The sequence below is a fragment of the Notamacropus eugenii genome, chromosome 1, assembly GCF_028372415.1.
Source record: "Notamacropus eugenii isolate mMacEug1 chromosome 1, mMacEug1.pri_v2, whole genome shotgun sequence".
Lineage (NCBI taxonomy): Eukaryota > Metazoa > Chordata > Mammalia > Diprotodontia > Macropodidae > Notamacropus > Notamacropus eugenii.
In genome coordinates, this window is record NC_092872.1 from 191,438,860 (window position 1) to 191,450,202 (window position 11,343).

The following is an 11,343-nucleotide window of genomic DNA, read 5'->3' on the forward strand; positions in this document are numbered from 1 at the left end:
ATTACTTGACTGCTGGTGACTACATCATTGTTTAAGGTATGGGTGGTATCTCTTGGGTAAGAAAATAGTAGCTAGAGATGCTGAGAGGGATATGCAGTGGATCTTAGATGATTTATGCTTTTAGTTTTAGTTGGGGTCTAGAAAGAGTGGTGAGTTGCCTTCATGTGGTCATAGAAAAGGATGTAAACCAAATTCAACAAGATCCTTTGGTTCTTTGCATTCACTATGGAACACATTGACTCTTTTGAAAAAGTGAGTTTTGAAGGAATATGAAATTCATTAAGTTTAATTAAGCAATTGAAATGTTAAATTGTCTTATCAATATTTACCAGGTCATGGGTAAGAAGCCTCAGTTTCCCGGGATGGTAGTTTTTGTATTCTTTCACCCTACGTTTTCTTGATTTTGTTCATCAAATAATCAGTTGATGAACTTTCATTGGTTTTCAACAACATGCTTCCCCAAAACGCCTCTCCATCCTACCTACGTCATTGATTGGCTCCAAGATAGCATACTTTCTGCAACTGTCTTTAATGCCTCAATTGAAAAGGAGCTCACAGCCTCACAAGAAAGTCTTCTCTATTTCTGGATAAATCTGATTGTTAGGAAATTCTTCTGTATATTGGGTCAAGATCTGCCTTCCTTTAAATTCTAACTGTTAATCTTCATTCTGTCCTCTCTGTCCCAGTAGGATAAGCCTAATTTCTCTCTCCTATGATAGCCTTTTAAGTAGGGACTGTTCCGTGTTTGGGACTGGTCATAGGTGAGTGGGGAAATGTCTTTTCTCTCCCTGAAGTTGATCACTGACTTGTTTCCCATGTATCCTTTCTCTTTGGTTCCTTTTCCTTCCCACTGAGTGTAAGTCTGATGTGTATCCTTCTGGCTGAACCCATTGGATGCTGCTATTAAATGTTAATAAGAAGCTGGATTGAAGGGGTATCAAAGCTCTCTGTGCATCTTTTCTTCCCTCCTTCCAGCCCCTAGAATCTGATCACAAGGGGTAACACCTAGAAATATATGGTTTACATATCTCTGTCTTTCCATGTGAACACAGGAGACTGGGACCTCCCTCCCTATTTCCTGAAATAATCCTCCTGTGTTTCATATGTTTTATGCAGGGGAAGAAGAAGAAGAGGAAAAGGGACAAGCAGCCAGGAGAAACCAATGGTAAGTTAAATTCATTAATCCCGAGGAAAGGGGGGCCACGGCAAGGACCTACTTTTATGTCAGGCTTGTATGTGGGGGAGACAGGAGAAATCCCAGGCCAGGACACTGTTGAGTCACCCATCCATAGCTAGCCTTTTTGTTTATGCATTTTAATTAATTGCTTCACAACTGCCCTTTTAAAGCTAGTAACATTCATTTTTTGCATGAAAAGCATATTGTGATTCTAGTGGAATGTGTTTTGAAATAACTGCAAAGCCATTAACAGCAGAGCTGTAGTCATGCCTATGCGTGGTTTATAGAGTTTGCTAATTTTGTGCGTGTCTGCGTGGGGGGTTGGGGAGGGTGGCTGGGAGGGGGGTGGGCTTGGGCGGGCGTGTGCGTGTGCACGTATGTGTGTGTGTGTGTGTGTGTGTGTGTGCACGTGTGCGTGTGAGTGTGAGTGTGTGAGTGTTGGACATTCCTTTGGGCTGTACCCCAATGTTCTGATGCATGCCTTTACAGTGGTAAATCGCACCCATTTTAAATTAAGGAGGTTTGTCATTCTCTAGAGGAAATTAGAAATACTGCATAGGCAATCTCAGAGCCCACTTGGAGAAGCCAGCCCTTTACAAACAAACCTTTTTTGAAGACTTTGTATAATTTGTTCTTTTTTTTCAGAACACAGCGAATGTTTCCTAAATCCTTGCCTTTCACTTCCTCCGATTACAGGTGCTAATGTCATTTTGAGTCATTAAAGTAGTTGATAAAATGTTTTTTACTTTTTCTTGCCATTATAGTTTTATTAACCTTAAACATGTATGACATTGAACATTCTTAAGAAATGACCATCCACATGTTTTGATGTGTTTTGGTAGCAGTTTTTTCCGTTGTTTTTTGTTTTGGTTTTTTGTTTCTTGTTTTTAATTTAATTTAACTCTGGTTTTATTTTTTCATAACAGTTGTTTAAACATTAAGAGTGCTTTAGAGTTGAACTAACTGTGCAAATTGAATATGCAGTATTTCTTTAAAGAGACTGGTAAAGAATGGAAGGAATTCTGTCATAAACCTCCTTAATCTAATGGCATTTTTTGCATCGCTCCCACTAAGTTTTCTCATGCAAGCATGCATCCGCAGTATGATTTTTTGTTGGTTTTTTCTTTTTCTTTTCTTTTTTCTTTTCCTTCTTTTGCTTTGCTGCTTAGCTTACAAATTGCAGTTCACTAGCTTTCACTGACTCAGTGCCTGCTTCATGCTGCTCTTAGTTTCTGGCTAATACTAACAGTCCATTCCGCACAGTCTGTTTATTCTTTTCCATTCCTATCTTAATAAAACCAAACAACAGGAAAACAAACGTTGAATGTTCCAAAAGCTGCAATATCCCAATACAATCTAGTTTTTCTTTCTTTCTTTCTTTTTTCATTGGTTTTATTTTGTTTGACCTTTTTTTTAACTGTTAAAACTCTTGAGTGAAAGAAAAAAAGCATGTTAAGGACCTTAATTCCTCCCCCTTGCTTTCTTTTCTTACTCTTCTTTGTTTCTTTTTTGGTTGTTGTTTTATTTTTTTAACTAAAAAAATTGGAAAATAAAATCGAAAGAGGAAATACCATGAAAATGAAAGTTACGTAGTGACTGAAATCCCTGTATCTGTTTGACCTTATATGAGACAGTCCTTGAAGAAGGGATACTGCAGCTTTATTTGCAACAGCTAATTACAAGTTAAATAAGAATGTCATTTTCACTTTTTTAATTTAAAAAAAACTTTTAAAAAACGAAAGTGAATATTTTGCAATTAGTAACCAGGTCATTGATTTATTCCCTTTTTTATTTTTATTTTTTTCTTATTTTTATCTTTCTCTTTTTCCCCTCCCCTCTGTTTCTCTCTCTCTCTCTCTCTCTCTCTCTCTCTCTCTCTCTCTCTCTCTCTCTCTCTCTCTCTCTCCCCCCCCCCCCCCTCTCTTTCTCTCTCTCTCTCCCCCTCTCTCTCTCCCTCCCTGCTCGCTTCTTTCTTGATCTCATTCAGACCTGAGCGCTCCTAAGAAATGCCGAGCGCGCTTTGGCCTTGATCAACAGAATAACTGGTGCGGTCCCTGCAGGTGTGTATAGTTTCCCCAGATTCGCTGTGGCTGGTTTTCAGCTGGTTTATTTGGTACTTTCCCCCTTTTCTGCCCTGTTGCTTTGTAGCTCTGTGTTGTGATCTTAGGAGACACAAGGGAGTGGGGGCACTGCCATCTGATCGTCTCTGTGAGGGAGTCTGCTTGTTCTCCTTGCTGCTGCTAGCCAAAATAAATGCCACTGTCAAAACAGCATCATCTCTACTTCTCTCATGTCAGGGACAGCAAAGACCAGTCTCTCTCCCTTTCCCAAGGAATGTGTTTCATGCCATCGGAATGTTTCCAACACACTTCCCTGTTACAGCGTAGAGCGAGCCTCAGTGACTTGGATGTTAACACTGACCTAAATAGAAGCCAATAATGTCACTTTTTTTTCCCCCTTCTCTCTCTTTCTCTCTCTTTTTTTTTTTTTAATTTTTTTTTTTGACTCATGGAAGTCCTTTCTTTTCATGTCCTTGGTGAGGGGAGACTACCAAATAAAACTCAGGTGGTTGAAAAGACAAAAAAGCTTTAGCTAAGACTTGACATCCAATGAGCACGATCCACCATTGTGTTGTATTTTTGTGTTTACCTTATGCTAACAGATGCAAATACTCCAAAGAAGTGTCGGGCATTGTTCGGGCTTGACCGACAGACTTTATGGTGCAAACCGTGCAGGTATATTACTACCATTAGGCCTCTGGGAAAAATCAAAGCCTTCTGTCCTTCTAGAACATTAGTGTGAAAACGTATTTTATCCACTCCCCACCTGTTTCCCCCATTCCCACTAGCATCAATGGCTAATAATCCACGTCCTTCCAAATTTCTTGCTAATTTAATGCCATTACCTTTCTCCCACCCTCCTTTCTCTCTTTCTCGTTTTCTCTTTTTCTCAATAAACATCTCCCTGGTGGTAGAACTGGGAACTGTCAGACCTTGATGTGCAAAGACTGGCATCTGTCCTTTCACTCTTAGAGAGTTGGCATTTTGCAGCTGTCCAACCCCTAAGAATGCTGAGGGGAGATATACACAAGATGTATATATCCACCATTTCCAAGGGTTCTCATGATTCAAGGATCTACAGCTCTGGCATACCAGAAAGATTCTGGGACAGGTTTTTGTTATTTTTTTTAAATGCATTGTTCACTTTATATATATTTACTCACTCTGGATTTTTATTAGCTGACATTTTTATGGAGCTGAAGGGAACTGTGGCATTGAATGGTGAGCACCTGTAAGGAGTTATACATTTGTGAGCCGTAGGTTAAGAGACTCTGAAACCTTTGACAGTCCTGCAGAATCATTTTTGGTGCCAAAAGGCATCAGAGAGCACAGAGAATTCCAAATTAAACACCCATGTTCTGCTGCAGGTTTCCATCAAACCTGTAATTCCATGGTACTTCATTATAGGTACTTCTTTCTTGGTGGAGGGATACCAACTAGTTCTTGTCTCATTTCCTTTCCTTAATGACCACATTTGGTTAAATTTGTTGTTTCTTTGTTCTGATACAAGCAGTCTTTGAATTTGGAATATTATGATGGTAGGTATTTCAACTCCCAAACACTCTCTCTCTGTTTGTAGTGCCTTCCTTGTCACCTTTCCTCTTGTCCATGCCTTTGCCATGTCCTTCATGTTGTTTAGACCCTAGATCAGATGTCCATCACATTATGTGCATGCCCACAACTCCCCTGTTTTCTTTCTCTGAACAAACAGGAGCAGATTGGTAGCATTGTAAATTGCAGTGAGAGAAAAGAGAAAGCCGGCATGTGGCAACTTAGACATGCCTTCAGACATGGGCCTTCTCTTCCCATTGGATGAGTTTAGGACCTTGAGACATACAGGTAGCAGAGTGATTTGGAGCACCATTTGTACTAGGTGTCGACTTCAGTAAACAAGATTTTTTAAGAAATTACCCAGCATCTGCTTTCGATGACTTTAAAAGGCCCTAAACTGTAATTGCTGGTTCCATTTTTCTGTGCAATAGCAAGTGATTTCTCTCTTGCAGTGGCCGAAGGATGCTTAGCTTTCCTTCAGTATGTCCCACATCAACAAGTCCTTTGTCTACTCTGCTAGGCAGCTGATTGGTACCAAACTTTGCCTTCCTAGTGAGGTCCGTGAGCAAGGAATTTTGTTCAGTGACTTACTGTCTGTGAAGATTAAACTATTCAAAGCTTTATGTGATCAGAAAAGGGCTTTAATTTCTTTGTAAAAGGTGTCAAGTCTGACACCAACTCTGGGTGCTATCAAAAACGAAAAGAAAACCAAACTGGTAAGGTTCTGGCTTGCGGGTTGGAGAGGGTGGTTTGGTAAAGGCCTTGTTATTGGGAAATCATTGCCACAGATTAGATTTAGTGTTCTATTTTTATTTTAAATGTTGACTAAGTTACCCATCCCTTTTCGAGTTTAGGCTTTTACAGCTTACTTTTAAGTGAAGGCAATGGACAGCAGTGGGGCAGGGTTGGAGTCTTTTTCTAAAACAAGTGTCATACACTTGCTGGAACCAGATTAAAATACAATTGAGAAGTGTTTAAGAAGATAAATAAAATACACTAAAAACAGATAATATTAATATGTGGCTTTCTAAGTCAATATGGAGCCGTGAGGATTCTAACGTTTAGTGGCCACGTTTCTGTTTGGAGGTTGACCGCCATGGCTCCAAAGTGTGCCATGATTTTTAAGTACTTGGTTTTTCTGTCGTGATTGTTTTAAGACATTGTGTAGCTAGCTTCCTGCTTTCGAACTGTGATTTTCTGGAATATAGTGTTGAGGGTGAAGACTGTGATGAGACTTTGTAATTACAGTACAGTCTGAAAGCTTCGCCATCCTCACCAGTGATAGGTTTCAGCAAACCCATGGCTTTTACTCTGGCAACAGCACACTCATCACTTCTCAAGCTGTTACTCTTATCTTTGGTGAGCCTTTCTCAGGGCATTTTCTGTTGCCAAGTTGCCATTGTAAAGAGAAGTAATCAGAAGTAATTAGCCTTCAGAATAAAGGGGTAAAGTTGAAGTGAATTTTGAAGAGTTTTGAACTGGTTATTGGAGAAAGGAGTGTGCTCTGAGTTTAGGGATGGGTATTAGCCAAAGGGAGAGATACATGACCTCTCACTCATGTAGTTCTCTTTTAACTTTGTCTTGACTGTGTCTAATTGTCTACTGAACAAATAAGACAAAGTGTGTTTCTTTTCTTTTAAAGAAAATCAGTTATAAAAGTTGAAGTTTTGGGTTTTTTTTGACTCTTTGGAAATGTGAATACATTCTGATTGCCTTTCACTCGGTCATTGTCTATTACCAACATCCCTCATCGTTCTCTGTCCTCCAGATCCCATATTCAGATTTTCCCCTAAACCCCCTGTAAAATACAAAATTTGACATCACATTTAGGATTTTTTGGGGAAATGGGGATGGGAGAGAGGGGGAAATTAGAAATGACATTAGCAAATCAGGACTCCATGTTTTAAATAATAGCTTTCTCATTTCAGTTGACCTTAGGGTATTTTTTTTAACAAGGTTCTGTTTTGAGCCCACCAAGTTGTTTTTCCATCTTTTAACTGTGCCCTAATATAGCATGGTATGCTGCCTGAAGTGATTTCCCTTTGTTCTCAATGTCCCTCCCTCTCTTCACTCCTCCTTTCTTCCTCATTCTTCCTTGTTTTCTCATTGTTTTCTCTCTTTTTTTTTCTCTCCTAATTCCTCTTCATATTTGTAAAATGCATGAACATCTTAGTTTTCCAGCATGTTTTGATCTGCAGGCTAAGGTGGTTTAAACTCCCTGATAGGTTAAACTATTTATCTTGCTTTCTGGAACTTGAACAGAACCTTAGTGTAACTCAGGGCCTGGAGGGAAGGAATCTTATCAAATTTAGGATAAAGGGGAAGATGATACAGATTGGACTCCCTGGCCTTAGAGTTCCTTACGTTCTGGAGAGAACTGACCTGACCTACCATGAAGCCAGTGAAATCGATTGGTCTCAGTCTCTATGAGGCAGCCTAGACTTAAGCATGCTCCTCTCTCCCTCCCGCCATCCTGCTCAGTCCACACAACGTATATACTGGGGGGGGGGTGTTCGGGGGGAAGGTGAGGTATGACCAGGGTTCTGTGGGGGAGATTGAGTGAGGAACTTATTAGCCTCCTTTGTATTCCAAGATTAGTCTGGCAGGAGTTGACTCAACTACTTTGTGGTATCTTCATTGCTGGAGGTAGACATGGTTTAGTTGTACTGAGACTGGAGCTTTAGTTAGGTTTCTGCAGTATCCTAGGCATACTTTGAATTTATGAATCTGGACAAATTTTTATAGACTACATACTAGTGGGAATGATCCAGGGATCATTTTCCCACCAGCCTTATTCCTACCAAACTTGAGTTGGTGGGTGAGACCCTTTTAGTCAGATATCTGATTTCTTTGCTCGGTTACTCTCATGTAGGAGTCCTTGGATATCCTTGGGTGATAGGCAAGAAAGATTCTGAAATTCTCATTTCTGTTCCTTATATAATGGGTGCCAGTCAAGAAGGGGAAGTTTATATTTTTGGTATGGGTCAAACTCTTTCTTGCAAGAATCTGTGTGAACCAAACATCCCTGCTGTTGCTCCTCTGCAGAACTTTCTTTGGTTATTACTATTGTGCATTTTGTGTTATGTCCTCCACTTCCTGAGACTGATTCCCGCATTGGCATATTAATTGTGTCAGGCCTATTCAAGGATCAATAACATCTCCATGAATAACTTCCCTTTCCACTTCTCCCCTCCCTGACCACCCCCACCAAAAAAAAAAAAAAAACCAAGTAAAAATAAAATTAAAAAATTTAAGGCAAGTCTCAATTTAATCCACAACCTGCAGGCCATACAACCAGTTATTCTCGTTACTTTGGATCATTTTGATCATTTTCTGTTTTTTCTTATTCTACCCCTCCCTTTCCCTTTTTATTCCTATTCTACCTATTTTGGTGGTTTGTTTTTAGTTTTGGTTTTGGTTTTTGGTTTGGTTTGATTTGATTTGTTTGAGTTTTCATTTTTTTTCCTTCTCACCTGGCTCTGACCTTTCTTGATTTGGTGTGGTTCTTAACAGAGAAACCTGAAAACTATTTTCAGTATTTTCAGCCCTTACAGCCTCATGGCAATGGTCTTCCAAAGCCTTTAAATCTCTCACTTAAAGCAGCCTTCAGCTGTATGGGCTAAACAGCCAGCTTTTTAAAAGTTAGATTCATATGAGGTATATAGGGAAGGATATCTTTCTCATTCTCTCTTTCTCTCTTTTTTTCTCTTTTTTCTCTCTCTCTTTTTTTTTAGGAACAAAAATAATTACTGAGGGAGGGATTGGGAGGAGGGTGGAGGGCAAGGGACATTAAAAGGAGAAAGGGGAGTGCCTCTCATTTGAGCCTAATTTGGAAGAAATGTGTACCTGATAGGTGGCTGCCACAGTATCTGTGGTTTACCTGAATCTGCCCAAAGTTGAACTTACTAGGGGTAGGGGTGGGGTGAGGGGGTTGAAGGAGGGGGGCTCTCTTATGATTATTTTTTCTTGTTAGGCCCAGCTGGCTTAGAGAATTTAGATAGTTCTGCACACCGTGAGCATCTTTTAAAAAAGATTTTTTCCTCCTGCCAGGTGTGCTGATTCACCAGGGCATCAGTTAGGGGACTTGTGCTGTGCTCTGTATATTATTAGATAACTCTCTCCCTTGGCATCTTTGCCCTTTATTTACAGATAACTCTCTCCCCCTGTTTCTAGGAGAAAAAAAAAGTGCGTTCGCTACATACAAGGTGAAGGCAGCTGCCTCAGTCCACCCTCTTCAGATGGAAGCTTATTAGACTCCCCTCCTTCTTCTCCTAACATGCTAGGCTCCCCTACCAGAGACTCCAAACCACAGACTGAACAAACCCAACCTCTCTCGCTTACATTGAAACCTGACTCCCTGGCCCACCTCACAATGATGCCGCCGCCGCCGCCCTCTCTCCTCTTGGCTGAGAGTGCCCACAGCAAGCCCAGCGCTTTGGCTGTCTCTGCTGCCCACTGTCAGAATGGGGCCCTGGATCTGCCGCCTTCCACTTTACAGCCATCAGCTGCCCCCTCGTCGTCTCTAGCACAGCCGTCAACATCTTCCTTACATTCCCACAATTCTTTGGCCGGGACCCAGCCCCAGCCACTCTCCCTTGTAACCAAGTCTTTAGAATAGCTTTAGCTTTGCTAACCCTGGTTTTGGTTTGTTTTCCTTTAGGTTTTCATTTCTTTTTTTTTTTGACGATTTTTTTTGTCTTTTTTTTTTTTTTAATCTTGTGCCACATGGCTACATTAGTTGATGTTTATCGAGTTCATTGGTCAATATTTGACCCGTTCTTATTTCAATTTCTCCTTTTAAATATGTAGATGAGAGAGAAAACCTCATGATTCTACCAAAATTTTTATCAACAGCTGTTTAAAGTCTTTGTAGCGTCTAAAAAAAATATATATATACAACTGTTATGTAGTTCTGATAGCTTAGTTTTAAAGACTGATTTAAAAAGACAAAAAGAAGCAATTTTGAAGCAGCCCTTTGCAGAAGGCGTTGGTTCTTTATTATTTGTATTAAATACGAGCTTGCGAACCAATCATTTTACATCTCGTTTTTAAACCATAAGGGCACGATGAATGCAGTGCCATGACTTTTTTTTTCTGTGTGAAACAACTTTTCTTGTGATGTTATTGTTTAAATGTACAGAAACAAAGGGTTAAAATGTGTTAATATACCTTGTTCCATGGTGTTGTTCTTTTGGGGTCGGGTGGGAGGGCAGGGAGGGAGGGGACGTTACTCACCAATTACCGGTATCACAACGCTATTGGACCAGTAGTATTTATTGCTTTAGAGACTGCTTGTTGTACCTGTATGTTGTCCCTTTTAAAATATGTTTTCCTTTTTCTTGAACCATTGTATAAAGTTGTTTTCCCCCCTTAGTGTAAGCATCTTATATATAACAACTCATTTGTACAAGGTTTTTAAGTTTATATATATAAAATGTGTATATATATATTTTTTGGGTTTTGACTTCTGTTCTGTTTTCTCTTTGCTGTATGAAACACAGTTGCCACCAAATGGACATTTATAGATGCATTAAAGGATCAATAGTGTAAAGAAATTGCTTTGAAAGCCATTACATTAAATAAGACTTGAAAATTAGTGAGGGAATTTTAGCGGCGCTGTTTGAGAAACAGCGGGAGCGTTGGCGACTCCCCTCTGGACCTACGGTTGAATGGCCTGCAACATTAGGACTGTGGACTGTGTACAAATTTTTACGTGCCAAAATTCTCAGTGACTTTTAACTTTCTCCCTGTTTTTAATGATGTAATTTTTGTTCATCATGTTTTGCTGTGATGTTACATAGGTAGGTATGTGTGTAGTTTTAATGTCACCTGTAACAAGATGTGTTTGGTAGCAGATTGTCCAGAAAGCATTTAAAATGAAGAGGTATAAACCCTTAAGGGCCAAAATTCTGTATATTAGATTACACATAAAGGGAAAAAAATAAAACAGGCTGCCGCTTCTATGTAAACTGACTACAGGAAGGTAGGTAGCAGACTTTAAAAAAGAAAAACAAAAAAAATAAAAAAAAAACCTAGGCATGTTGATGTTGCAAAATGCTGTATAAAGCTGAGAACTGTTCATTCAGTGCCATTGTAGTTGACATGAAGCGATTGTAAAACTGTCTCCAATCTTTCTCTGGTTTATTAAGATGCTAACTATAACATTTTTTTGTGAATACTTTGAATGTTTCCTAACAGTTGTGATGTTACTGTTCCGTTTTATGCTCTTCTCTGATTTCATTTTTAATGGTTTTGATGCCATTTTTGTAATGAATACATGTTCATGCTGTACAGTATCTGTAGCATGCAGTTCTGGATTAATAAAGCAGCTTAGTATGTGCAGATAATGACTTGTCACTTGCTTCTCTGAGTGAGTTTTCCTCCTGTCAGTTCTCTATAGTCATTTGTTAAATGCACACGGTGTGCCAAGCAATGTGCTAGGGATACATAGAAGATAAAAACAGAAAGTTTCTGCCATCAAGGAACTGAAGAGAAACGTGTTTTACTATAGCCCAGAGACACTTATTTCCATACTGATATCTGAAGCCTTCAGGT

At 39.6% G+C, this 11,343-nt stretch overlaps 1 protein-coding gene across 44 annotated transcripts in view; it reads left to right on the plus strand.

The window, feature by feature from the left end:
* TCF7L2 (transcription factor 7 like 2) overlaps nucleotides 1-11,135 on the plus strand; it is a 235,416-nt gene extending 224,281 nt beyond the window's left edge. For 15 of the 44 annotated variants that reach the window (XM_072622650.1, XM_072622679.1, XM_072622684.1 and 12 more), the window contains 4 exons: nucleotides 1,117-1,165; nucleotides 1,823-1,873; nucleotides 3,165-3,237; nucleotides 8,962-11,135. In XM_072622650.1, coding sequence (XP_072478751.1) covers nucleotides 1,117-1,165; nucleotides 1,823-1,873; nucleotides 3,165-3,237; nucleotides 8,962-9,406 — 618 coding nt within the window. In that variant the 3' untranslated portion in view covers nucleotides 9,407-11,135. Of the gene's footprint in view, nucleotides 1-1,116; nucleotides 1,170-1,822; nucleotides 1,874-3,164; nucleotides 3,238-3,839; nucleotides 3,913-8,961 lie in introns of all 44 variants that reach the window. The other 29 variants (XM_072622746.1, XM_072622768.1, XM_072622775.1 and 26 more) reach the window with 8 other exon arrangements.
* Nucleotides 11,136-11,343: the final 208 nt, after the last annotated feature.